The sequence below is a fragment of the Miniopterus schreibersii genome (genome assembly GCF_964146895.1).
Source record: "Miniopterus schreibersii genome assembly, chromosome: 6".
NCBI classification, from domain to species: domain Eukaryota; kingdom Metazoa; phylum Chordata; class Mammalia; order Chiroptera; family Miniopteridae; genus Miniopterus; species Miniopterus schreibersii.
Genome location: NC_138107.1, coordinates 20,277,925 through 20,303,635, shown reverse-complemented (window position 1 = coordinate 20,303,635; position 25,711 = coordinate 20,277,925). Strand labels below are relative to the sequence as shown.

Sequence of the window (25,711 nt, the reverse complement as noted above, 5' to 3'; positions counted from 1 at the left end):
TTTCGAAAGTGCTGCTCAAAGTTCTGGATATTGCAGCAAGCAACAGTGGGTGTGTTTTCTTGAGTAAGAATGAAAATAAGTGTGCCCTCTGAGTTAAACAAACAACGTGTATATTTAGTGTTGAGGGTGAGGGGGGCCAGCACTGCTCTTCGCTTCCATGAGAAGGAGAGTTAGATCTGCAGAGGTCTCTTGGACAATATGCACCAATAACCTTAAAATTCTTCATATCTGGAGACTCGGCAATTTCACTTCTTGGACTGTATTTTAAGAAAGCAGTTAGAAATATGTAACATTTATGAAAAACTATGCCCTGCCTTCCATCCATTCAGCCATCCCGCCACCCTTTTATCAAGTTTCTACTACATTTTAGGTACTGTGTCAGCAGCTGGTGACTCCATGGTGAGCAAGGCAGCAAAGTCCCTGCCCTTAGCGGTACAGGAGGAAGCCAGACAATAAACGAGATGATCCCGTCTTGTGATAAGGACAATGCAGTGATGGCAGACGATGGAGGCTACTTTATAAACTGCTCAGAGGACGCTTCTCTGAAGAAGTGCCTTGAATGTTGAGCTGAGGAGAAGTAGGTGTCATTATGGAGAGTCAGACAGTGGGGGTGGCAAAGGCAAAGGACCCATCAAGGTTTATGACCTGTCAGAGGCCAGAGGGCAGTGCCGTGAGGAGGAAGCAAAGTGGCTCTAGATAGGCTCCAGGAGGTGTGTAAGGCCTTGAAGGCCATGGTGAGGAGTTTAGAGTCTATCCTAAGAACAGATTAAGCATCTTTCCAAAGTCACAGAGACAAGCCTGGGCGGTGGCAGGACCGGAACCCAAGGCTTCTGACTCACGGAGTGCTTAGCACAAGGTCCTGCTGCCAGCGTCAGCGACGAGAGCCTTGGCTGCACTGTGTGGGCTCAGTGAGGGTTCGGAGCCACAGGAAGCAATTTCAGGCTAAGTGAGGAAGACAGGATGACATAAGTGTTTCTGTCGCCTATCCTGGAGAGCATGTACAAGAGGATAACTGGCTTACTTTTGGATCTGATTAGACTAACTGAAAGAGGAATAGATTAGTGATCAGGAAACTTAGGTTCTAGAACTCTCTTGGCTATTATTTGGACCAAAAATTTTCCCTCACAATAAATATATGTGTGCGTGTGTGTGTGTGCCTTTATGTCTATATAATCTATATCCATGGATCTCTCTATATACACATATTTATATTTATATTTAAACCTGTACAATTGTACTACTTAATTCACAGGATTATTGTGGAAGAAAATATGGAATAGTAGCTATGAAAAAACAGAAATTTTGTAGATGTTAAACTATTTTTGATATATAGGTTCTGCTAATTTTGATGATGGCATTTTAATGAAAAAAAATCTCTAGTGACATCATCAGGAACAAATACAAAAAGAAATATGAGCTAAAGCTTGTAAAAAAGTTTAAGCTAACAGAAAAGTGTTTTAACTCTTGGAGCAAGAACATGATCAGGGAAGACTGTGCGTAGCTACAGGCGAACGAAAGTAGGGAGAAGTGACTTACCCCATTTTACTCTAAGCTGTGCTGACGAAGAGCCGAGGAAGGGCAGAAGAAACCTCATTGGGAGGGTAGGAGCCCAAGTCCAAGAAAGGTTGTGAAAGAAGTTGGTCACTCCTTTCCTGGAGTTCATGTCAGTATCCCAGATCATTCCTATACTGAGTACAAAAACCTAGCTCATGTGATTGCTAATGAATGTGAGAGGAGGGCACCCAACACAGAGAGGCCATGGGCAAATATTCTTTAATTTGCCTATAAAAAGAAAAAGGGGAATTCTGGACATTTAGACAACTAAGCTGTGTTATCCCTGACCAGTTTCTAGAATGAATTAATCATCAGATGGTTTGTGACCTTCAGAAAGGGAAGTAGCTGTCTGGGAATCAATCACAAGGAACGTGATGGTGTGGTAGATCAACTTTATTTCTTCTCAAACTGTTCCAAATACCTTCCCTACCCCCAGTAGCAAAGGAGAGGTTCTAGCCATAAACCCAACGTGGCTGGACACAAGCATCCAGTTGGTTTGGAGTTAGGTGTTTTATTTGAATTGTCCATCTGAATTTTGCATTCTGTTCTATCCTATTTCCATATTCATCTAAATATCACTACATTTTAATTTAAAAGTTAAATCACCTTGCTTTTTCTCTCTGATTCTTTGAGTACAACCGATACTCCAGGAGCAAATGCTGTGTTTATCCTGTGGCTTTGTCTAACCCTGGGTGATGGCTCAGATAAATGGATTTGTACCTACATTATAGGCTCCAGATTCAAAACATATTTGAGCAATGGGTCCAAATAAAGGAGATGACATGTAACAATAATGAATGTAAATTCACACATTTACATTTTAACAAGACTGCCACCAACACCACTACCACCACCAACTATAGTAAGAGCAGACTTATCTGACATTAAACGTAAGCCAGATTCTGTGAAATCATTCTGTAGGTGTCATTTTGCTCCATTCTATCAACACTTTTATGAAATAGGCACTCAGTAATTAGTAACTCCATTTTATACACATGGAAACCAAAGCTTAGAGGATCTGGTCTTCACAGTGTCATATAGATGGTAAGTATTTGCTTGGGGATTCAAATGTGGCTGGACTGCTTCCAAGCTTAACCCCTGCATGCTAATGTTTCTCAGAAAATCAGGTGAACCAGTACAGCCTGGTGAAATCCTCAGGCAGTTGCAGCTCTGAGACTTTGAGTTTAGCACTGTCTTAATTTAGGCCCGGGTGCTACCAAACCAATATAGTGTTAGGTGCCAAGAGACGGAGGACTCAGATGAAGGGAGACCACAGTCCCAGTGGTCAGCACAAACCATGTGCATTCAGCTCTGGGCCCCACGATGTTAAAATACTGACAATCTGCAGTAGGCGAGCGGAGAGTGGGTGTGGAAGTCATGTCTTGTGGGGATACAAAGCTGGGAATGTTAGCAGAAAGAAAAGGAGGTTAAGTAGATTAATAGACGTGGTAGTTAGCAAATTGTGTGAGCAACCATTTTGACATCGATTTGAAAAAAGATGCTCTAGTTCGACATGATTTAGTTTCTCAAGCAGCGACCTTTTGCCCTTTCTACTGCTATTCCTGGTCTTTCCATACGATCTGTCATCTTTGTGGCTGACAGCATTTCAAAACCTGAGAACACTGCTCTAGGAGACAGGACACGTGGGCTCTAATCTCAGAGCTGCAAATTTCTGATTTTGACTTTTATGCAAAAATTTGACTGTATGCAAATCCCCTGATATTTTGGGTTACATATTTTTACACCTCTACATACTTTACTTGCTGAAATGAGATCATACATATGAAATTGTTGAAAAGTTTAAAATATCATGCATTAATAATCTTTGAGTTAGTTGTAACAATGCCTAAAGTCAGGATTATTGTTGAATAAATATCACACCTGTTGGGGACAATATTCTGCAATATCCATGCTCTCATCTCCCTTAGAGTGCATATTTTTAGACTTTCTGTAATGCTATTTTTCATTTTAAATGTAGTCTGGTTTCTCTCCTTAAAGCAAGAGGACTTTTAAAGCAAGTGGCTGGTAGTATAACTGGCACATATATCGAATCTCCTTAGTCTGGGCTGTTAAGTAAGTTTAATTAATTTACTAAGTTAATGTTCCACTGCTAGCAACAGAGCCTCATTGCCATCAGCTGGGGAGAGGGAATTGAAAGCCTAAATGAGCTCATTTTTTCACAGTTGGAATTAGGGACCAGTTAGCCAGTTGTGTGGGTTTTCCAATTTCTCCATCTGCCCCGGGGGGATTCAGGCAATTCACTCCCCCAACACTAAGTGTGAGTAAGAGCAGGAAGAGGGAAGGGGAAAAGAAAAAACAAGAAAAAACAACTCCCTAACATTTGCTTCCATTTTTGGAACTGGAAGCATTGTTTGCACATTGCTTGTTAAGTTGGGCTTGGAGAAGCTTTTACTAATGTTCCTGGTAGGTTTGGAAAAGAGAAAAGCCTCAGTGAAAGATACTTACCATGTGCATTTTCATTGCAGGGTGTGCAGATAAAGGGAAAACAAATAAACAATAAAATAATGGAAACAAAATTACAGAAATTTGCAAAATTTGACAAATGGCGGCCTGTAGTTGCCACAAGCTAATGGCTTGCAATGATTAATAAGAGTAAAAATAATTGCATTTCATTAAGATTGATGACACCCCATTTAACCTCCCCTCTCGTTTCAGCCCTAAAGTGGAAAGAGATGAAGTTCTCATCTATAATAGCTCCTGTAACATTACCATGGAAACTGAGGCAAAGATGGAGTGTGAGACGCCTAATCAGCCAATTACCGCCAAGATTACTGAGATACGGAAAAGCCGGGGCCAGAACACTCAGGTATAATCAAATCTCTTTTACAGACTGATTCAAACAGCTCAAATTAAATTTGTAATATTGTGTACATTAAAAAAACAATTTAGTCCAAATGGCAGCGATATATAATATTAAATGCTCTCAAACTTTGAGGAGCTGCTCTAATGCACAACATCTGAATTCATAGCTAACTATAGTTAATCATATATTTTCTCAAAAATAAATGAGTGCTGCCTGGGCTCTTTTAAAGCAAATTTTGAACAGATAATCTCAGCTTTTTGTCCTGCTTTCTGCGTGCTTGTTTAAAAGGGACTTTGTCGTTTATTTCTTCATGAAATAAATGGCCTACAATTTAACCAAGTGCTTCTGGAAGGTTTCCAAATTACTCGGCCATCCGCAGTTGGTCAGATGGCAGTGTTGACTGGTCCATCCAGTTCATCTCTGCTCTGTGGAGAGCAGCTTCTGAGGAAATTACATGAAAATTAAAAACTGAAAAGTTCTGCTGGGTGATTTGCTCTGTCCTCTCTGCCTCAGTTTACCCTTTTTGAAATCATCTAAACCACCCCCTTCAAGTGGCTCTCTAAGACGCTTTCTTAAAAGTCCCCAGTGAGGGATTCTCACAGCCTCCCCAGGGATTTTCATGAATTGAAATCAGAAACTAAGGGCTCTTTGGAAATACATCCGATAATCTTTCACAGCTCTCCAGGCTTCTCACAGCACACATATAAAAAATAATATTTCTTGGGCACCTACTCCCTTAGGTGCCTTTCTCTTTATGAAAGCAATTCCCATATTTTTCTCTTTTTGTCTCTTTTATTTGGAACAAACATTTATTGAGTGCCTATTATGTGCCACATATTATACCAGATTCTCTTATGAAAGTTGCTTCAGTTAGACCTTCCAAATTCCAACCTATACTTCTTGAGTTCGGAAGGCATGTTTTCCTATAGCTTTTGGACTGGTGCTGAAAAAGTATGCAATTACAAATAATTTTTCTGTCTGTTCTAAACGACTCCTGTCTACCTTCACATCTCTCTGGAGTCTCTCTGTCCATTTGGTCACCTTCCTGGGTTTCTCGTGCCCCTTTACCTTCCTTGCAGGGTGCACAGGGCTGTCACTACTTCCTGTGCCCCCACCCCCAGTACACCTCTTCCTTTCAATTCGTTGCTGATTTTAATTCTTCATCTCCAGCACGATAGTCCCCCAATCGCAGCCTCCACTTCACCCCTGTGCCCCTTTCTCGGCAGGCGGCTGTCAGGGATGGCTCAAAGGTTGATTGGAGTGAGAGGGGCTGCTGGGTCAGGGTTGTGTTCTGGAAAGAGGATGGGCTGTGGAACACTGAGCCAGCTCTCAGCCTCGTGGGGTCCCAGTTTCCTCCTGGTTCTAGCCTTGTATTGTTGGGGTGCTCACATCAGCAAATGCTGGCGAAAGGGGGGAAGAGGCAGTTGAACGGCAGTTAAGTGTGGGCTTTGGAATGAGACTGCTGGGGTTTGAATATATCACTTGTTATCTGAAGGACTTCGGGTAAGTTACTTACTTAACCCCTCTGTGCTTCAGTTTTCTCATCTGTAAAGTGGGGTAAGAATAGGACCCACCTTAATAGGGTTGGTGTGAGGATTCTAACACAGGGGCCACTGAGAATTGCACTGAACACAATTTAAATGTCTGACCATAGCCATTATTGGCAGTGCTAGTTTGCTAGAAGCAGTTCTAGGAAATGATACAGAATTGTTTCTCTGCCATGCTTGCTGTTTTACCCAGATCACTTCACTTCTTAGATTTTAGCTAATTTCTCATTTCCTCAAAGACTAACTTTGAATTTTTTGAGCCTTAATCACCTCAGTCATCTTTACGTATTTATGCAGTATGCATTTATTGAGTTCTAACCATGTTTAAGGTCCCATGCCTTGCTCTGAAGGAGATAAAAAATAATGTGGAAAGAGACCCCACCTTTACGGGATAGTAGGAAGAGAGGCCATGTATGCAAGCAGATACGCTTCAAAGAAGGACTTCATGGTTGGATGGAATGTTGGATGCCATCTGGACCAGGCCACTCATTGGAGAGATGAGTTAACTGAGGCCCATACGGAAACATGGCCTGAAAAAGGTCACAGCTAGTAATTTAGCATCATAACCCATGTGGTCATAAGCATTGTGGGGGAAATAAGCCATTTAATCTTTAGGAACCAGAGGGACATGTCTGTAAAAACCTTCTAGGCTAGAGACGCTAGTCCTGGGATGTCTTGTTACCCTATAGATCTAGGGTATCTGCTTTTTCTGCTTGGGCCTGTGGACATATCACCTGTGTTAGGGTACACAGTTGCCTAATCTGGGCCTGGGCCTGACCTGGGCCTGGGGAAAACCAGCACTGACAGGTGCTTAATGGAAACTAGAATTCAGGTATCCAGCTCCAAGTATTATGTGAGAACCTTGGAATAGTGGTTTCATGGGATGTAAGTATTTTGTGATAAAAGGGTTCCAAATCAAATACATCTGTGAGAGCTGCGTTAAACAAAGTTATATATTTTTTCACCAAAGGACTTTTGAGAACATTCAGTATGTGACCACATAATGTGAATTTCTAAGACAGGGCTGTGATGTGGAGCATTACCCAAATTTGTCCGTGGAACTCTTTATCCCAAGAATCTCTCCTGGGGCTTGTATCTGTTCTGCTGCCCCCACTTTGGGAAATGTTGCCCATGCCATGCTCTTCTCCCTACCTGAAAGTGGGGGGTCAGAGGTGGGAAAGGTCATCTTCAGGCAGGGCAGTCACTGAATTCTACTGAAGCAGATGGCTGTATCATGTTATGAAGGTGAGCGGCGCCCAGGCATTCCAGGGGTGTAGAGGAAAGGGGTTTCTGATAGAGGAACCAGTATGGACAAGACACTGGTGCAAGAGCCCATAGGAATAGTGCAAAGAACATGGTGTATGTGAAGGGATGTGTGAGTTGCAGGTTTGGGAACGTAGGCTGGGACAGGATTCTGATGGCAGGTTAAGTGTTTGGTCCTTTGATTCATTGGGTGACAAGTCATCCTTGAGGAGCCACTGCATGATCACAAGTGTGCTTGAATCACATGGATCTGGTGCCTGGATGGGGATGCCTTGGGAAACCCAAGGGAGGCAGCAACATCTCAATCAGGCAAGGGGTAATTGAACTAGGGAGGTGGCAGAGGGAATGGGGAAGAGGGGACACACAAAACAGTTAACACCTGGCAACTGTGTTAGACAAAGTGTTCAAAGATATGAAAAATTAGATGTGTAGGTAAGAAAACTATGTGCTGACTTTTCAAGTTTTGAAAATAATATCTTCATGCTCATAACTCCCAAATTATAATTCTCAGCCCAGAGCTCTCCTGACCCTTCAGATTCCTGAACCTCATGTCCTGCTGGTATCTTCACTTAGATGTTGAAATTACATCTCTGATCCAACAGATTCTAAATTGATCTCCTGATTTCCACTGCTTCTCCCTGCACCCCCACCAGTCTTGATCTGAGTCGATGGCAGCTGTATCTTTTCAGTTGCTCAGGCCATAAATGCAGGCATCCCTGATCTTCCAAATCCCACATCACATGCATCAGGAGATTCTGTAGGCTGTGACTTTAATCTAACCACTTTGTGGCAAGTCGGCTGCTGCCACCACCGCCACCACTTTTTATTGATTATTACAAGGCTCACACCATCAGAATCCCCGCTGCCACCCTTGCCTCCCTTCAGTATACTATAAGGAAGCCCAATGATCCACTCAAGATATGTCAGACAATTTCACTCTTCTCAAAAAATTTCCAGTGGCTCCCAAATTCTCTCACAATAAAAGCCAATCCTTATACTGATCAAAAGGGCCAGTCTCTGTATCAACTACCCTCCTCCAATTCCTCTCCAGCTCTACCCCTCACTCTGCCTCCTTTTCGTGTTCTGTTCCAGGCCTACTGCCTGCTTGCTGATTCTGGAACATGCCAGGCTTGCTCCCACAATGAAACCGTGGCATTTGTTGTTCCTTCTGCTTAGAATCCTCTTTCTCCTCCTTTTACAAATAATTCTCACCTTAAGTTTTTGCTGAAATGTTACTTCCTCAATAAAGTCTACACTTACTACCCTATTAAAAGTTGCAACCCAGTGCTTTTCATTCCATAGATCATACTTGCAATTTCCCCTGCTCTGCTCTATTTTCCCATAACCCTTAGTGCCTGCTAATACACTACATAAGGTCCTAATTTGTTATGTTTATTGTTTAGTGTCTGCCTTTGCTTGATTAAACATGATCTCCAGGAAGGCAGAAATGTTTGCCTGCTTTGTTCATTGGTGTATCCCAAGTGCCTAGAACAGAGCCTGAATTAACTGTGCTAATGATCAATAATACACAAATGAATAAAAGCAGTTAAAACAAGCTTTCTCATGTATTGATTCTCCAATTCCACACTCTGGAAATCGTATCTGAAAGGATACACACACACACACACGCACACACACACAGGTGTACACACATCCATTTGCACACAAAGATGTTATTGTGTTATTTATATTGCTTTTCATCTTGTGTTTTTTATAAAGCCTAATGGTGCTCCACCACATAAGCTCCTTGAAAAGAGAAACGCTTACTCTTTCTCAATGCTTAGAACAATGTCCAGTACACAGCAGATCTCAATTAAAAAGACTGAGTGAATGGATTTATAAATGAATGAATGCATCATGGCCATCTTTTTGTTTAAGACATGCCATTTTTCTTTTCTTCAGAAGACATTGATTATACCTACTAGGTATTAGACACCCAGTCCTCTAGCCCCCCTACTAGCTGGCAACCATCAATTGTTCTCTGTATGAGTTGGTTTCTGTCTTGTTTATTTTTTTTTAGATTCCACATATAAATGAACTCATATGATATTGGTCATTTTCTGTCTGACTTACTTCATTTAGTATAGTACCTTCTAGGTCCATCCATGTTGTCAAAAATAGTAAGATTTTATTCTTTTTTATGGCCAAGTAATATTTCATTGTATATATGTACCACAGCTTTTTTATCTAATTGTCTATTGATGGAAAAATTCAGAAAGTTTATCACTCTTGAGAACTCTCTGGAAAATGATGTCCTCTGGAGAACTGTAAAGTGAATCCAGGAATGAAGATGAAATGGGACACAAGAAGTGGTAATGAACAAAGAACCCCAAAAACAGCAATAACAAAGAAAGAATTGTTGAAAATATGGCCGTAATGCTTAGTATAGCTAAGGATGGATTCTTAACCAAATAGAGGTAGCAACCTTCTATTTCACATAGGTATTAATAAAAGAAGAACATGAAACGGTTATAGACCCATCTTTGGTAAAATGAGGGGACATTTGTAATACAAACACAAACATGTGAATGGAAAGTAAATGGGAGAGTGCCAAATGAATGAATGGGGTGGACGAAAATCAAAATTAAGCTCCTGCGAAGAAAAATTGAGATAAAATAGCAAGACATTTGCTCCTCAGAGTCCTAGAAAAGCTTTGGATTTAGAGAAGTTTAGGTACCAGGACATGCATATCAGGCAGGGTACTAAAAGGAGGGGGTCATTTGAATTCCTCTGTGAAGAGCAGCTAGATCTCCAGGACACTATTTTTGGTTTCCCCAATCAGTCATCTATTCCTACCCCTCCCTCCAAAGAAGCAGAGACACAATTTCTATACAAATTGAATTAGTGAGATATCGATTAGGTGCCTGGAAGCAAGCACAGAGGAGAAAGGAGTGACGAATACACTTGAAATCAGGAGGATGAATGTAAATATCTGTAAATATCTGCTTACTCTTTAAAGAGTGATCGGCTTTCCCCCAATTCCCATCCTCATTAAAACTTTTCCTCTGGCCCTGGCCAGTTTGGCTCACTGGTAAGAGTATCGGCTCATGGACCGAAGGGTCTCAGGTTCGATTCCTAGTCAAGGACATGTGCCTCGGTTTCAGGTTTGATTCCCGGCCCGGTCTGGATGGGAGCGGGAGGCAACCAATTGATGCATCTTTACCACATCGGTGTTTCTCTCTCCTCTCCCTTGCTTCCACTCTCGAGAAAAAAAAAAAAAAAAAAAAAAAAAAATCAGTGGAAAAAATATCCTTGGATGAAAAAAAAATAAAAAATTTTCCCTCTGCTCAACTCCAGAATCTTGGCAACTCAAGATCTATTCTTCAGAAGGAGACTGGAAGGTACTTTTATGGAGAAATTAAACCAGAATAGACTCACAAATTTTGACATTTGTAAGCCTCATGAAGTCCCACTTAGATGGTCCACTTAGATTTTTACTACATTGCTCTTAAATGTGAATGAACAGACTTTTGGTTTTGGCCATGAGAGGGTAATGAGTTTTAGGCTTACCCTCTTTCCGTACATAACTATAAAACTAGTCAAAACATATTTCAGACATTAGGTAACAGATAGCACAATGCTGTTATCCTTGAAAGAAGGGAAGCATACAGGAGAATGGCTCTCTGTCGGGGAGCACTGTTCCAAACAAGCACAGGGAAAGAGAGTCCAAGCCGAGAGCAGCAGCCCCACTGGGTGGAGTTCAGGGCTGCTCACGTAGGTAGGAGGTATGAAAGACGGGGTAGAGGTAGGAGAAATAGAAAAATATCTAACAGAAAATGGCCAAAATTATTCCAAATATGATGAAAACTACAAGTCCACAGATCTAAGAAGCTGAATGAATCCAAATCAGAGGAAACATCAAGAGATCCACTACTGGAGTTGTCAATAATGTTAAGGTGTCAGTTTTGCCAGTTAGGATGCCACGTCTACATTAATATTTAGAGTCAATGCATTTTTTTTTTTTTTTTAAAAACAACAGCTTTATTTGTTTGTCTTTGGTAAAATTTTCCAGGCTAATTAAAAAATATGGAAAATCAATGAAATATTGAAATGCAGCTAAAACTACCCTGAAAAAGAACAAATTTTGTGGACTGATGTCAAGTTTCACTATAAAGCTATGGTAATCAAGAGGAGTTCTAGGCAAGATCTTGTTTGAAGGAAGGATTCTACTGCTAAAAGTCTGAAAACTTGGTGCAGTATTCTGGAACCCAGGGGAGGAAAGAGATGGAAGGAAGGTGTGATGAGCCATCGCAAATGGGGCTGCTATCAGGAGGTTCTTGGTGATATTTAGGCTGCAGGACAGTATTAGGAGAAAAACCAGATGTTATGGGGTTAAGAATTGAGTGGCAAGTAAATGCAGGCAGCTGGTATAGATCACAGTCGGAAGAGAAAGAAAGGATGCAGTCAGAATTGTGGTTGGGCAGCCCCTCCTCGGACTCATGCTGACTATCTTCAGGGCAAGGGGTGGTTTCTTAAATTAAAGGTGCTTCGATTAAAGCTGTGGTCTACCAGTGTGTTACCTGATTCGGCAAGAGGGAGACTCCACAGGTCTCTCACCCCATTCCTTCTCCTATGACTACAAAATAACTTTCAGACAATGCTGCTTAAATCATCACCATTTATTTTAGAAATACTTATATTTTCAAATTCACTTTGGCTCTCCAGTGCCTGAATGACTTACCAAAAGCAAAACCACACTGCTTAGTTTAATCCCTGCTTTTTGTTTAAGGAGATTCTCCTAGAAAATTGGTGCAGTACAGCGATGTGAAGAATTTCACATTGTCTTTATAATGTGTATAGCTAGTTAGAGGCTAATTTGAAACTACTTTCCATTCTCTAATTGATTTTGTTCCTCTGATTACTGAAATCTAAAATCACTTTTTCACTTTCTTCTCCTTTCCTTCCTTTTTTTTTTTTTTTCTCCTTTCCCCCCTTTCTTCTCTTCTCTTCCCTTTTCCATTCCTTCCCTTCCCTTTAAACCACCTTTTTTGTTCAGTGTGAATCTCCAGGGTTGTGTGCCTGTGGAGGAGGTGCCGTTGAAAGCAGGGTTGAGCTGGTTGGCAGGCCAGGGACCTATGACATAGGAACTCAGCCATTACCCCTTGGCCTCCAGGAAACTTACTGAGTCCCTGTGCCTGCATTTTCTGTGTGAATTGAGGCTCCTAAAGTATATCAGTAACCTACTGTGAGGGCAAGGGGGAGCCGAGGAGTCAGGTGATTTCATATCTGAAAGGGACTTTACCTCCTTAGGGTAATTAGGCAGGTAGCAGACACACATAGGATACATGGCGAACAGGATTCCTGGGGCCTGGCTTCCAGTTCTAGCAATGACCCTGTGTGACGTCCAGTGTGCTGCAAGTCACTTAAACTTTCAGTTGATTACGGTTAGTGCTACTTGACTCCCCACTTTGGGCAAGAGGAAGACAATACAAATAAAAGTGAATGGTTGTAGGAACCCAAAAGTTCAACAAAGGCTTTATGACAGAGTAGCTAAGAGCTGGTGCTCTGGGATAAACCTGGATTTGAGGCTGATTCTCCTATTTATTCTCTAACTTAGGGATTATGCAATGAAGAAAGATAATAAATATGTAAGTGCTCTGCAAAGTTATGCAAAGTTCAGATGTAAAATTGATGGCATTGTTTTATTTTGTGTCATCATAACCAGAACCTGCTGTGTAAAGAGACTTTGCCATTTTTGAACCTAAGACGACCACTTCTCTCCCTTTAAAAGGGAAATTCGGGCAATACTTAGCCTGAATGCAGGCTTAAATTCAGCTGCACAAATTAATTATGCCTCTCTGTTTCTCAGGGACTCTGTATTAAATGAGTCCATGATATCAGCCTGATCCTCTTATACCAAGGTATGTGAACAGCAAATGAGGGTATGGATTCAGACTCTTTGTCATGTTTTGGCCAAAAAAATGTCCTTATTACTTCTCATTGTTATAAAATCAGAGTAATTATTATGCTGATTACTCTGAGTAATTATTACTCAAACTCATCGATGAGTTTGAGTCATCTCATGTAAACTGATTTTATTTTTTAACTTAAAATAACAGTTTCTGTTCTAGTAGAAAACAGTGAGCTGTATTAGCCCTGTGAGAACAACTCTATTAATGAGAGGCAGAGGGCAGCCCCATTGGGACATGACATGATTATTTCCTTCAAAAGTACAGCTTTGTAAATTGAAGCCATCCTGGTCTAAATAAATACTGTGTGGATTTTTTTTTTTTTTAAAATGCTCACCTGAGGACATGGATTGGTTGCCTTCCATACTTGCCCTGACCAGGGACCAAACCTGCAACCCAGGTATGTGCTCTGATCAGGCATCAATCTGGCAACTTTTCAGTACACAGGGCAACACTCAACCAATCTAGTTACTATGGCTAGGCTATTTGGAATTTCTTCAATGAAAGCTAATACTATGCAGAAATACGTGGGTGCATTTTCGGTCTGATTGTTGGGATGTAATGATCAGATTTGTTCTGATCCTTTCCAAATATGAGACTTTAGCTAGCCCCCAGATAAGCATGAGTGCTATGAGATTGCTTTGGGTGGTGGAACCATAGTAGGGTTCTTTGGATGCTTTAAGAACAGTGATTCTTGGTGAATGAAGAACCAGAAATGTTCAGGTTAGTTTGCTTTTTGACTCCTCGGTGACTTTGGACAACTAAATTGTGTAATCTCATGTCTCAGTTTATCAGTGACATGGAAGGATTTTGTGAAAATCTTTAGCAATGGAATGTGGAAACTGTGTATATGAGTATGTTCATTACCAATATATTTAATTCTTTATGTGAGAGAAAAACTTGCTTTTCAGAGGTCCATTAGCTCATTTCCCAGAGACATTATAGTAAATAACCTCCCCAATACCTGATGGAGAATTAAAAGCACCTTACTTTGAGTAGGCTCCCTTCCCAGGCATAAAGGGTCTCAGATAGTTGTTAAATGGGCTCAGAAATTAGATGTAGTTCTACTGTGTGTGTGTGTGTGTGTGTGTGTGTGTGTGTGGTGTGGTGGTGGTGGTGGTAATGGTGTGGTTGTATTTGTGCTGGGAGAAGGAGCAGTATGAGTTTCATAAGTGTTTGGATATATGGTTTCTTACTAGACATGTTAAACATTTTTTTGAGTCTAATACATATAGCATTTCTATTTGAAACAGCAAAGAACCATCTCCATCTTGAAATACAACAGGCAATTCAGTTAATTTGGGAAAACTTGGGTTTTCTCCCCAGTGGTGTCCTCTTTTAAATCTTGTTTGCTCAGCCAATCATCTTCCTGTCCAAGGTCCTTGCTGTTAGTTCCACTAGGCTGAAGTCTGTGCTCTCTTCAAAGAGCCACAGTATTGCCTGTAAAATGTACATCTTTGTGAGAGAAGCCTGGGAGCCTTGACTACATAGCTGCAGTAGAGGCTGGAGCCCTGAGGGTGAAGAAATTTGGGTAAAAGTGAGTAAAAAAGAACATCTCATTCGGGAGGAAGGAGGGTGTGGTTGTTCAAACATTGATAGAATTATGGAAACTGACTTCATCAAATTGAATTTTCAGCTCAGCGAGAAAGAACTCTCTTTCCTTGGGGGGGTTGTTTTAGAGGAGAAGAGAAGGAATGAAAAGGAGAGAAACAGAGGTGTTGGGTAGAATTAAGAGAGTGTTGACATAGAAATCCACACTGGAAAGGAAACCTTTATAATCCTATTAACCAATGTCACCCCAATCGAGTTAATAAAAACATAAAAAAAGAGAGTGTTGAATTGGTTTTTGATAAACGCTCTTAGAGATGGAGAGTCTCTTTATGGCATTATCATTTGTGTGGGTGGACTGATGTTAGCTTATTATTGAGTCTATAAAATGGTTGTCTCAGGCATAGGCTTTTCTGCACAATTTTTGGAATTCTTGCTTCTTTCCCTATTGGTTAATTATAGCTTTGAGGGGACTGAACTAGTAACATTGGGCAGATCAAGGGAGGCTACATATGCCTACCTACTCTGCTTGCTGGCTCATTCTGTTATTGTCTTTCTGTGGTCTTCCTAGATTACTTTGACTACCTACCGTTAGGATGGTTAGAAAAGATCTCTTCTGGCCCCTTGTTGTTCTTGGCTAAAGTTAACTGATGGTAGGCCACTGGCAAAGTGTTGATGGAAGAATTCTACCCCACCTGGAATCATGACCTCTTTATGTTTTTGGTGGCAGCTATGACAAGCTGGACTATGCGATGGGACTGTTAGGCAGAAGTTATGGACTAATGGAATTTAGGGGGAGTAAAATCAGCCTCATTTTAAACTCTGGGTTCCCATTTCTCTCCACTTTCACTGGTAGTGTGCTTCCATCCTCTCTCACAGTCCTTATGCCCTGTAGATCCTTTGGAATTTTCTAGTGTTGAGAAATTAAATCGCCTTCTTTTGCAGTGTTGTTGCATACTGTGGGAGTTTGTGGGGAGACATGACTATTTCTGGCATTTCTGCCCATGCTAACTCTGTTTATTTTCTTCTAAAAGTCACCTTGGAACATATGCATAAGGAAAATTTGTTCAGTTGGATCATATATTTATACTTATAGTCTGTATCTGTATCCATAGCTCTGTATAATCTATTTCTTGATATTTTTCATGCATTTAAAAAAATTTAAAATTTTTAAATTTTGTTATGGCCTGGCTGACGTGCTTCAGCGGATGAGCATTGACCTATGATCCAGGAGATTGTGGTTCGATTCCCAATCAGGGCACATGCCCAAGTTTCAAGCTGGATCCCCAGCAGGGGGCATGCAGGAGGCAACCAATCAACTCTCACTGATGTTTCTCTCTCTCTCTCTCCCTCTCCTTTCCTCTCTCTGAAATCAATAAAGATTTAAAAATAAATAAAATAAAATATTAAAAATTTTTGTTATGAAAATCCCTCAATCACAAGGGAAAGAACACAATTCAAAATAACTTAAATGATAGAGACTCACAGAGTGAGAAAGCTCAGGAGTCATAGCCATGGCTTGATTCAGCAGCTCAGTGCTCACTAATGAATGAGGGAGCTCTTTCCATGTCTCTGCCCTTCCTTCCATAGGGTCAGATGCAACCTAAGGCTGCTTTAGCCATGGCCAATACCCTCTAGGCTACTTGTTCCCCTATTTACACTGCATGAGAATGAAAGGTCTTTTATGGGTATGGTCTTGAAAGTAGGAAGTTTCTTTCCCAGAAGCCCCCAAGAAATGTCTCCTCATGACTCATTGGTCCAAACTGAGTTCCTTGACCACACTGCCCTACTATGCACAGGGTGATACATTTTGCTGGTTGTTTTGGGCCAATTAGTGTCCACTTTGAACCTTAGAATAGAGCTAGTCATACCCCCAATACCTGGCTAAGAATATGAGAGTTGTGATGCTTGAATGAAGTCTTCAGGCTGTTGATGAAGGAAAGCTGGAGAGTAGACATTGGGGGTCAGCCAGTACTTGACCACAATGGCATGGCCTCACTTTCCTCTTTATGGCTATAAACTAAGGCCTCTCCTCTGTTCCTTGTCACTAGTTCTTTTTGATAAATTAAGACAGGAGAGTCATTGCCAATGCATGAAATTTGACAGCAGTAAAAATAAAGCACATTTTCTGTATAAGGAAGTTGACTAAGTGAAAAGGAAACAAAGGATTTGGTAAACTTCCTTAGAATTCAGTAGAGCATTTGCTTTTAACAAACAAATATCAGGCGAGAAACCATAATGACTACATAAAACACACATACCTTCAGTAGCCTGCAGGACCTCAAAATCAGTTATGTGTTTTTTGTGTGATGTGCGTCTTCCTGATTCAAAATGACTATAGTTGTACGGGAATGGTTCATCATTCAGTTATATGCAAGACCACCGTCCTCTAATAATAAGGAAAAAGAGCAATCTAGGGAAATAAATGGTCTGTTATAGTGCTCGTTTCTCATAATAGATCTTCCCAAACACTTTACAAATATTAATTAAACCTCCCAGCATCCCTGTGTGATGAATATCTATTTTTATGGCGTGGGGTAGACAGAGCCAACTGACCAAGGCCCCTCTATGAATTAATGTCAAAAGCAAGGACCTCGACTGTTTGACTTATAGCTGTAGTACCAGTTACCCGAGAGCATTGCCATTTAACTTCTTTCCCTTCCCAGAGGGGAAAAGTATGCACAGCCAAGCAGAAGCAAATATATTTTGTTCTATTGCTGCCTGGAACAGATGAATTTGAGTTTGAAGGACACTATCTGATGACTTTATGAAGACATTGAAAGAAGGGAGCAATGTGACCAGCAGAAAGGGCATGATGCTCCTGCACCAAGAAAATGAAATTATTATCCTTCAATCCTTCTCAAATATTATTTACAGATCCCTCACAGGGCACTAGGCATTATATTAGTCCCTATATGGGATTTTCAGATGGTTACTTTGAGAGATGACAGAAGACTGTAAAGCTATGAAGGAACTGGATAAAATGATGTGTTCAACTTTGAAAGTGTTGCGTTAATTTTACAGATAAATAAGATACAACTCTTGTTTTGTGGAATGAGCTGTTCAATAAAGAACAGTGTAAAAACCCAATAACTGTACTCTAAGCAAAATGTAATAAAGGTATTTGTAGTTGACTGTGGAAAATCAGGGAAGGCCAAGAAATCTCCTAGATGGAAAAATCATCACCTGAGAATTTCCTGGAGATTGTGGCATTTTGTCTGGGTCTGAATTTATGAGGATTATAAAGATAAGGGAGGTAAGGAGCAAAGGTACACTAGTGAAGAGATGAGTATTAGAGTCCCAGAGGTGGGAAAACATGGTTTATAGGTAAGTAATTATATTTGGCTGGAGTGTACGAATGAAAGGAAATAATGGGGAATGGAGTAACTGGAAACTGGAAACAAAGGTTAGAGAACCTGAGTGGTCTTGAGCATCAAACTAAGAAGTGTGGATTTAACCCAGGATGAAATGTAGAGCTTTAGAGGCTTTATAAATTTCATAGCTACCACTTTGTCTTATGAAATATCCCTTAGAGCTCATATCAGAGTCAAAATACTAGTCTGGCTCAAGTGTGGCCTGACACCAGTTGGTCCTAACACGTGTAGCTGCTGTTTTCTTGGGGCTCAGATCCAAGTGGATGAAAGTCAGTGCTGATGCAAGAGCATAAGGAAATGACGTTTCTTCAACCTGCAGCTGAGAGGACTGAGGATAGGAGTGCATAATATGGAGAAGCACCAGATGACTTGGAGACAGAGAGCACAGGTGGTTCTCCCTGGTGTTTCGGATTCCTGGTGGGCTGCAGGGAGAGGGAGTGTGACATAGTGGTCCGAGAGTGGCTGATCTGGGTCCTGTCACCCAGGCTCGGAATTGATTAGGCAATCATGAGTGTGATGATAGGCAAGTCCTCAGAAAAATCAGTTTCCTGATCTGCAATGAGAAAGTGGACTAAATTAGCATTTTCCATTGTGAGTTCTGTAGACGATTAGCAGAATGTCCCAATGGAAAATAAAGGTCTGTCGTCAAATAAGTTTGGGAAATGCTGCAGCCTCGGTTCCACTCTGGGAGTCACGCCGTCCAGTAACACGTTCACGTCTCCAAGTTCTTTTCCTCTGCTGAACTCAGCCTTTCCCAAACTTCTCCGGTCATAAGAATCTTATTTATTCATTTTCCTTCCATGTAATACCCACGGGCTCCCTGTGGACCACTTTGGACAGTTTGGATTGGATTATTTTAAGGGAGAAGCCCCACTCTCACATTCTCCCTGGGTCACCCCTGAAGGTTTCTTCTCAGTCTAGGATTTTATAAATCCAGAGGAAATCTGCTCCTCCGGTCTGGTTGAGCGAGTTTTCCTACCTATAATACAGGCTTGACTATGATCAACTTTCTCTCAGAGTTGAGGCAAGAAGGTCTTTAAAAGTTTTTTTTAAAGGCGCTTTGAGATCTCTGAGGCAGGAATCCCTGGTGGATTCGTCATATGGCTTCATTAGAAACCGCCTATGCTAAGGAGCTCTCAACTTCAGCACCATCCTATTTCTAATGTGCTCTATTAACCAGGAAAGAGCTGAGGGATTATTTTTTTTCTTCTCCTTTTTTGCATCTGTATATAATGTAATTTAACTTAGCAAAAAAGACACTGATTGCCTGTCCCACAGGACTCAATTAACTCCCAGCTTCATGGTGCAACACAGAAATAATAAGGAAAGGAAAAGTTCGGGTGCTCCGTACCTGTCCACTTCCACCTCTGGTGCATAATGAGATGTCAGGAGTGGTGACACTGATGAGATGTGTAAAACATGCTGATTGCAGGAGGCAGCAGGCAGTCTGCTCGGCTCCTGGGAACTCTGGCCGGGCTGGAAGGACCATGGACCCGGCCAGTAGCCTTTTCCTTCAGATTCCAATTTCCAACATTGTCCCTGCTCACCTCCCTGCCACCCCAGTGGTAGTTTTGTTAACCTTTAGCTCTGCCTTCTACACCCTGGGCGGATGTTATGACAATTGTCATGGGGCAGATGCCATGTTTATTAAGCTGCCTGTAGCAAATCGGGGCTGGTAGTGCAGGATTCTACCAGCCGGCCCTCAGGGGAGCCCATTAAGAAATTGCAAGGCTAATAAAAATCGTGCTGGATGAAGCTGCAATCCTCCGGTGCCACTCCATGATGGGCTGAATCTGGTTTTAAATTTTAATGGGGGTAGGGACTGAAAGTTTCAACTGGGGCCCTTGTACCCGCGGCACTGAAAGTTGTGCCTTCTTAACCCGAGCTTGCTTCTCTGTGCAAGGCCTCTGCACATTGACGTAGGAATTTATTCATGTTTTTTCCTTGCTAACAATGCGCTGCTCCTGGAAGAAGCTGCACTCTGCCATGTGGTGTGCAACTGGGGCTACAGTTCGAGTCCTTTGGCATCACACTGATTGGAGCTCCTGGTGCCCATGCCTGAGGGGAGCCATGAAAACACATGGGGAACAGTTCCCAGCTCTTCATCTCAGTAAAATTGTCCTAAAACTTCTCTACTGCTAGCTTCTCAAAAAGGAGACTGTGAGATCTCTTGAGAGCCATTCCAGAACTCAAATTCATCTTCACGCTGTACCCCATCTAATCTAGGGACCGCTGCAAAGGAGGGCGATTCTTCATTCCTCTGCCAAATCCTTTCTGCTCACAGAATTTATCATGTCACCTGGATAAGTCAATAGTTTTTAAACATTAAAATGAAACAACCTAGTATATAATTGCTGTTTGGGGAAGATTGAGAAAAATGAAAGGAAAGACATAGTAGGGTATTTCAGTCTATGTATGACATCATCTAGAGAGGTAAATTTTGTATTTTAATAGGTGAAGAAACACTATGGGTACTACTCAGAGAAAGAGGTACTTCTTGTGAGGAACCGAATGAAGCCCTGTACTTGAACTACCCATTAACTCTCAGACTGAAGCTTCGAAGTGATTACCATTATCATCTCCAGTTTACAGATTAAATTGCTCAGAGAGGTTTAGTAGCTTGTTTCAGGACCAACAGCTGGGAAGTGGCAGAGCAGGAACTCAGAGACAGAAGAATCCTAGAGCCTGTGTTATTACTGCTCGTTTTCTTTTGTAAATTTTTTTTTCAAAAAAGAAAAAAGAAAATCTGTTCTCTTTTATAAACATTTCCCAAGATCAATACCTGAAATTACAATATAAATTTGTGAAGTAGATCCCCGGGTAATGGAGAAAGTGCACGTGTATTAAAATTTATCTCTTGAGCTTTCACCTCAGCTGTGAGCCTGGGTCTAGCTCCGGCCCCTCTCATCTGCCATGGGCCCCCGCCAGCTCCTGCCTTTCCTGGGCATTGTCCTAGCACCTGTGAGCTGCCAGGATCCTTCCAGTGAGAAGTTTTGCTTCCTCTACCCTTCTGCTCTGACAGTGATTTGAGTGGAAGTGTCTGTGTGTGAGTGTGTGTGAATGTGTGTGTATGTGTGGGCACGTTTGTCATGTGCAGCATGTGGCCTGGCATTTATATCTTCTCTGTAACTACTACAAGGGTAAAGGTTTGTGGTGTAAACACATGAATAAACATAATTAAAATTGAGGATCATTAGATCGAAATCAGTTCTGAAAACTTACATTATGATTCTTTTAGAAACTGTTGTTGAGACTGTATGCACTGGGAAATACAAAGGAATCCTACTCCTACCAGATAAATAAGTTGTAAAAAAGGTGGCTTATCCAGAAAGGCTTTAACATTTCAAAGGAAGGCCTTTGCCACCTGGGTTTTCCTGCAGGTTGCAGAGGTGGAGGTGTGCTTGACACAACTGATTTTCATGGTGTCTTCCTGAACTCTTTCACTAAGTCTGAACAATGTAGGTAATATTTAGTAGAAATTACTTAGTATGCAGTAAGCAAGAGCCTCATTATTTACTTTGCTGTATTATTTTAGTGAAGTAATAGGGGATCAGATTTGTCGTTCCAAAATGTTCAGTTTAATGATCCTTTTTAAATTTTCTGGAGAATGAGGCGACACATCTCATAAGGTAGGGAGAGATGAGGGTTGCTGGTGTGGGAGATTCAGAAGTTTCATAATATTTACGTGTTTGCCAATATTAAATTGCCCTGTAATTTCAGCTTCTCTCTGTCTACTTAGCCTCTTCACAAAGTCACTTAAATGCTTTAACATACAAAAGAAATCAAGACAAAACACCTTTTAAGTGACATGTGCTTAAAATAGAAAACTTAAAAAGAGGTAATGGAAACACACACACACACACAGACCCTCCACAAGTTCAGCATCCAGTTGCTTTGATCCTTGCCAGGAAAATGTTGGCCAGTGAGGTCCTGAACCACGCCAGGCTTCCTTGGCACCTTCACCCTGTAACCAAGCTGGAGAGTTTAGAGATGGCAACTCCTCATTTCAAAGTCTACAGGCATTGGGTGCAGAAATAGGGCAATTTGGTAAAGTAATTAAAGGACAGTCTCTGTATGTTGAGTGAATAAATTTGAAGTGTCATAAGTTTAATGCTGGCAATGTATGAGGTGATATATCTATGTCTATCACTGTATATCTATTCATAAAATTGGCCAGTAAGACAAATTTAAGACTTCTGTCTTAAGAAACCATCTTGTTCAGGATCATGGAAAATTGGCTCTGTTCTTTATTGGGATATCACACACTTCTGTGGTACAATTGGAGGAACAGTGCAGTTGGCCTATTTAAGGTAATATATTTATTGTTGTCTATTTTTTTAAAAATGTATTAAATAATTTCAAACATATGAAAATAGAATAGCATGATCAACCCTATGTACTCACCACCCACCTTCAACAGCTATCAACTTATTTACTTTTTTAAAAAAGTTTTAATTGAAGACTATTTCATATGTGTTACCTTCGAAAATTACCTCTGCAAATGAGAATTTTAAGGATAAAGGCAAGTTTTTGCATATGGGTTGGGCTGTGCTTGGTACTTCTTAAATTCTGTTGCCTGAGCAACTGACTATTCATTAAGTTTGAGGCAATAAATAGTATATTGACCATTTATATGTGACGGGCACATGGCATATAGCTCTCTTGTGCCATTGTTTTTTGCAGCACTGTGGAGTAGATATTATTAGCTCCATTTTGCAGGGAAGGAAATGGACACTTCTGGAGGTAGAAAGACTTGCCCACAGTCCCACGACTCATAGTGTTGGAGCCGGGATCTTGAAATGTACTCTGGCTAATGCTAAACTTTCCCTTAATCATGTTGCTGCCTGCTGAGGAAGTAACCAAAAAAATAATAGCAAATGGTATGTCGGGGGTGGGGAGGAGATGAGCTGGGAAAAGGAAAACATAGTACGGCAAATAAATTTCAGTTCATTAAGAGACATCTTTCAATAAAATCTCAAAACTAGTGACATTAGAGCCATTCTAAGTGAGTTTGGTATAACGTCAAGGACACAGCTGCATTTTACTAAGGAACAAAAGTGTTTCTGTTTTATTTTGAAAACCAAGATGCTTTTCATAGCCCATGACTGTATCTCAGGCCCTGGATGTGGAAGGGCCCTGAGAGAAGAGAGGGCTTCCTGGGTCCCTCGCCTGCTTTTGTAGGAAAAGATGTCCCCTGGAACAAGCAGGAATCGGCCAGACAGGGCCGGGCAGGGCTCGGGAGCAGATGCTGGCAGCGCCGGGAGAGGCGACCCCTGCGCCGGGCTGTTAAGATGTAGCCGTCAAGACGGCCTCTGCAGTAACCACAGGCTATGTGAAGAGATAAATGGTTGACCCCAGCCCGTGTCAGGCTACGATTGATGCCACTATCAGCCCCAGTGCCTTCCCAATGATTTTTTTAAAAAAAATCTTTGATAGAGTGTGTTATCTAGTTACTGGCACAAGGGCAATAGCCCGGAGGGGTGAAGGAAAAGGGAAGAATAAAAGGTCACTCCAGGAGGACAGTCTCTGTCGGACTAAATGAGAAAAAGGGATCTAGCTGAAAAGAGGGGGAAATGAATAAATAATAATAAAAGCAGCTGCTGGGGCACGGATGGGAGAAGTAAAATTGCTGTTTCCCTTTCCCTTTCGTCTGTCCTCAACGCCCCCCCCCCCCACACACACCCGCACTATGCTGGGGAATTTAGCTGAGGTAGCTATAGATTCTTTGTTACTTCCTTGGGCTTTTCTTTAATGGTTGGATTGGGATTGTTAAGACTTCAAAAAAAAAATCTGTAGAAGAGGTAATATTAGAGGCCTTAATTAGCACCCCAGTCTGTCTGCAAAATAATGATAATTCAAGAGTGAAAGATACAAAACAGAAGTCCTCTAGGTAATGGGGAAAATATGCCTTTATAATATGCTATTATTAATTTATTTGTGGTGGATATGTGAATTCAATTCTGTAATAAGTGTCCTGTCTTTCTTCCTGTGTGCATGTGAGCACACACACACACACACACACACACACACACACACACACACACAGAGACAGGTGTGCCCACATGCATAGTTATTTTCACAAGCACCTATACACATTTTTGGAAAGGCAGGGATAAAATTGCTTTTACTCAGTATTGCTGCACCAACAGAATTCTATTTCATGTTAATAGAAACTTAAATTGGCTCTTTTTAGCCTTGGAACGAGTTTTGCAGGGGGAAAAAATGAAGGGAAAGCTGATATAGTTCTTTTGTTTTGTATTTCATTTTGTTTGTTTAAAAGGGTATGGCTTTAATTAGTATGAATTTTTTCTTTTTAATTGACCTGGAAAAATTTAGCTGTTTTCCCCCCAGCATGGAGTTTTTGTTGAAGGTACAATTTTGGTTCCAGGGCAAGGGGCCTGAGGGCAGAAGTGGATCCATGGCACTAATGCTTTCCTTGAGAAGAATCGTGTTGGATATAAAAAATATTGGTCCCCAAAAGCAGCTCTGGAAAGAGTAGAGGCAGTTATTTTGGGTAGAGTTCACACTTTTCTAAGGCCAGAGTACTTTACGATGTGACTCCCGGGCCCTCTCACTGGTCAGTGCTGTGCAGGGTCACCTTTAGTTGGCACAAGTTAGAAGACTTGCTTTGCCATCGCTTCCTCTGTCACAGGCATCAGAGCAATGGAAAAAGCATGAGTCTTGAAGCTGGAAGATGCGGGTTTTAGTCCCTGCCAACACCATCTTACTAAGGGACCCTGGGTTCATGGCTTGATTTCTCAGAACCATAACTTCCCTCATGCATCTCATGGCAGCAGTGTGTCACAATACCTTCCTGCAATGTTTTTGAGATGTAAATGAGTCTGCAGATGTGAAAACTCTCTGAAGGCACTAAAGCACTATTTAACTCTCAGTTCTCATATCAACTTGGATTCCAGTGGCATGTGGTGGTGGTAGGTGGCAGTAATGTGGCCAAATGTCTGCATTGGAAACTGTGGTACTTGCAGAGTAAAGGAATGAAACAGTGGTTCTTGGAAATTTTCACAGAATTGTTGAAAGTGGGAGCAGGGTGGAGGAATGAAATTTTAGGGCTAGATGAAAAATATATAGTGTGTATTTTTTGTGCTTTTAATAATTTTTAGTATGGCAATATAAAATATATGCTGTGTAATTTTGTTTGCTCATAAAAATAATGTTTGAGATGCTCAATTTAAAATTAAAGTTTATTTTGTCAAGAATTTGTTTCTTTTATTGAGGTATAAATTACATATAACAAAAAAATATATAGATATTAAGTATATAGGGGTGTCCCCTAAAAATGTATACACATACTTTGAATAATTATACAGTTATTGTTTATTAAAATACATTTCATGTTCAAAATTGAGCTATCAGCTGTGTATAGAGCTTTTGGGGACACCCTATATGTAATTCATTGTCATGTGTAAGACTGTGAGCCCGCACTCAAAAATCAAGATATTGAACAATTTATCAACCAAGAAAGTTGATTTTGCTTTAATTTTTTATTTATTTATTGCCATAAATGGTGATGCAACAACTGAATCTAAGAAATGCTATCTTTTCCTTGTTTTTGTTTAAGGAAAACTATGAGAAAGGCAAGGAATGGGCAGTGACAGTAACTAAGCGTCTATTATTTGTCAGGCACTGAGTTAGTCTTCATGCATATTAGTTAACTCCTTATAAAGGCCCTTG

General features: G+C 41.0%; 1 protein-coding gene across 1 annotated transcript in view; it reads left to right on the top strand.

The window, feature by feature from the left end:
- Positions 1-25,711, top strand: part of PKHD1 (PKHD1 ciliary IPT domain containing fibrocystin/polyductin) — a 386,375-nt gene that overhangs the window by 70,553 nt on the left and 290,111 nt on the right. The window contains exon 35 of the mRNA XM_081141333.1: positions 4,231-4,381. Coding sequence (XP_080997459.1) covers positions 4,231-4,381 — 151 coding nt within the window. The remainder of the gene's footprint in view (positions 1-4,230; positions 4,382-25,711) is intronic.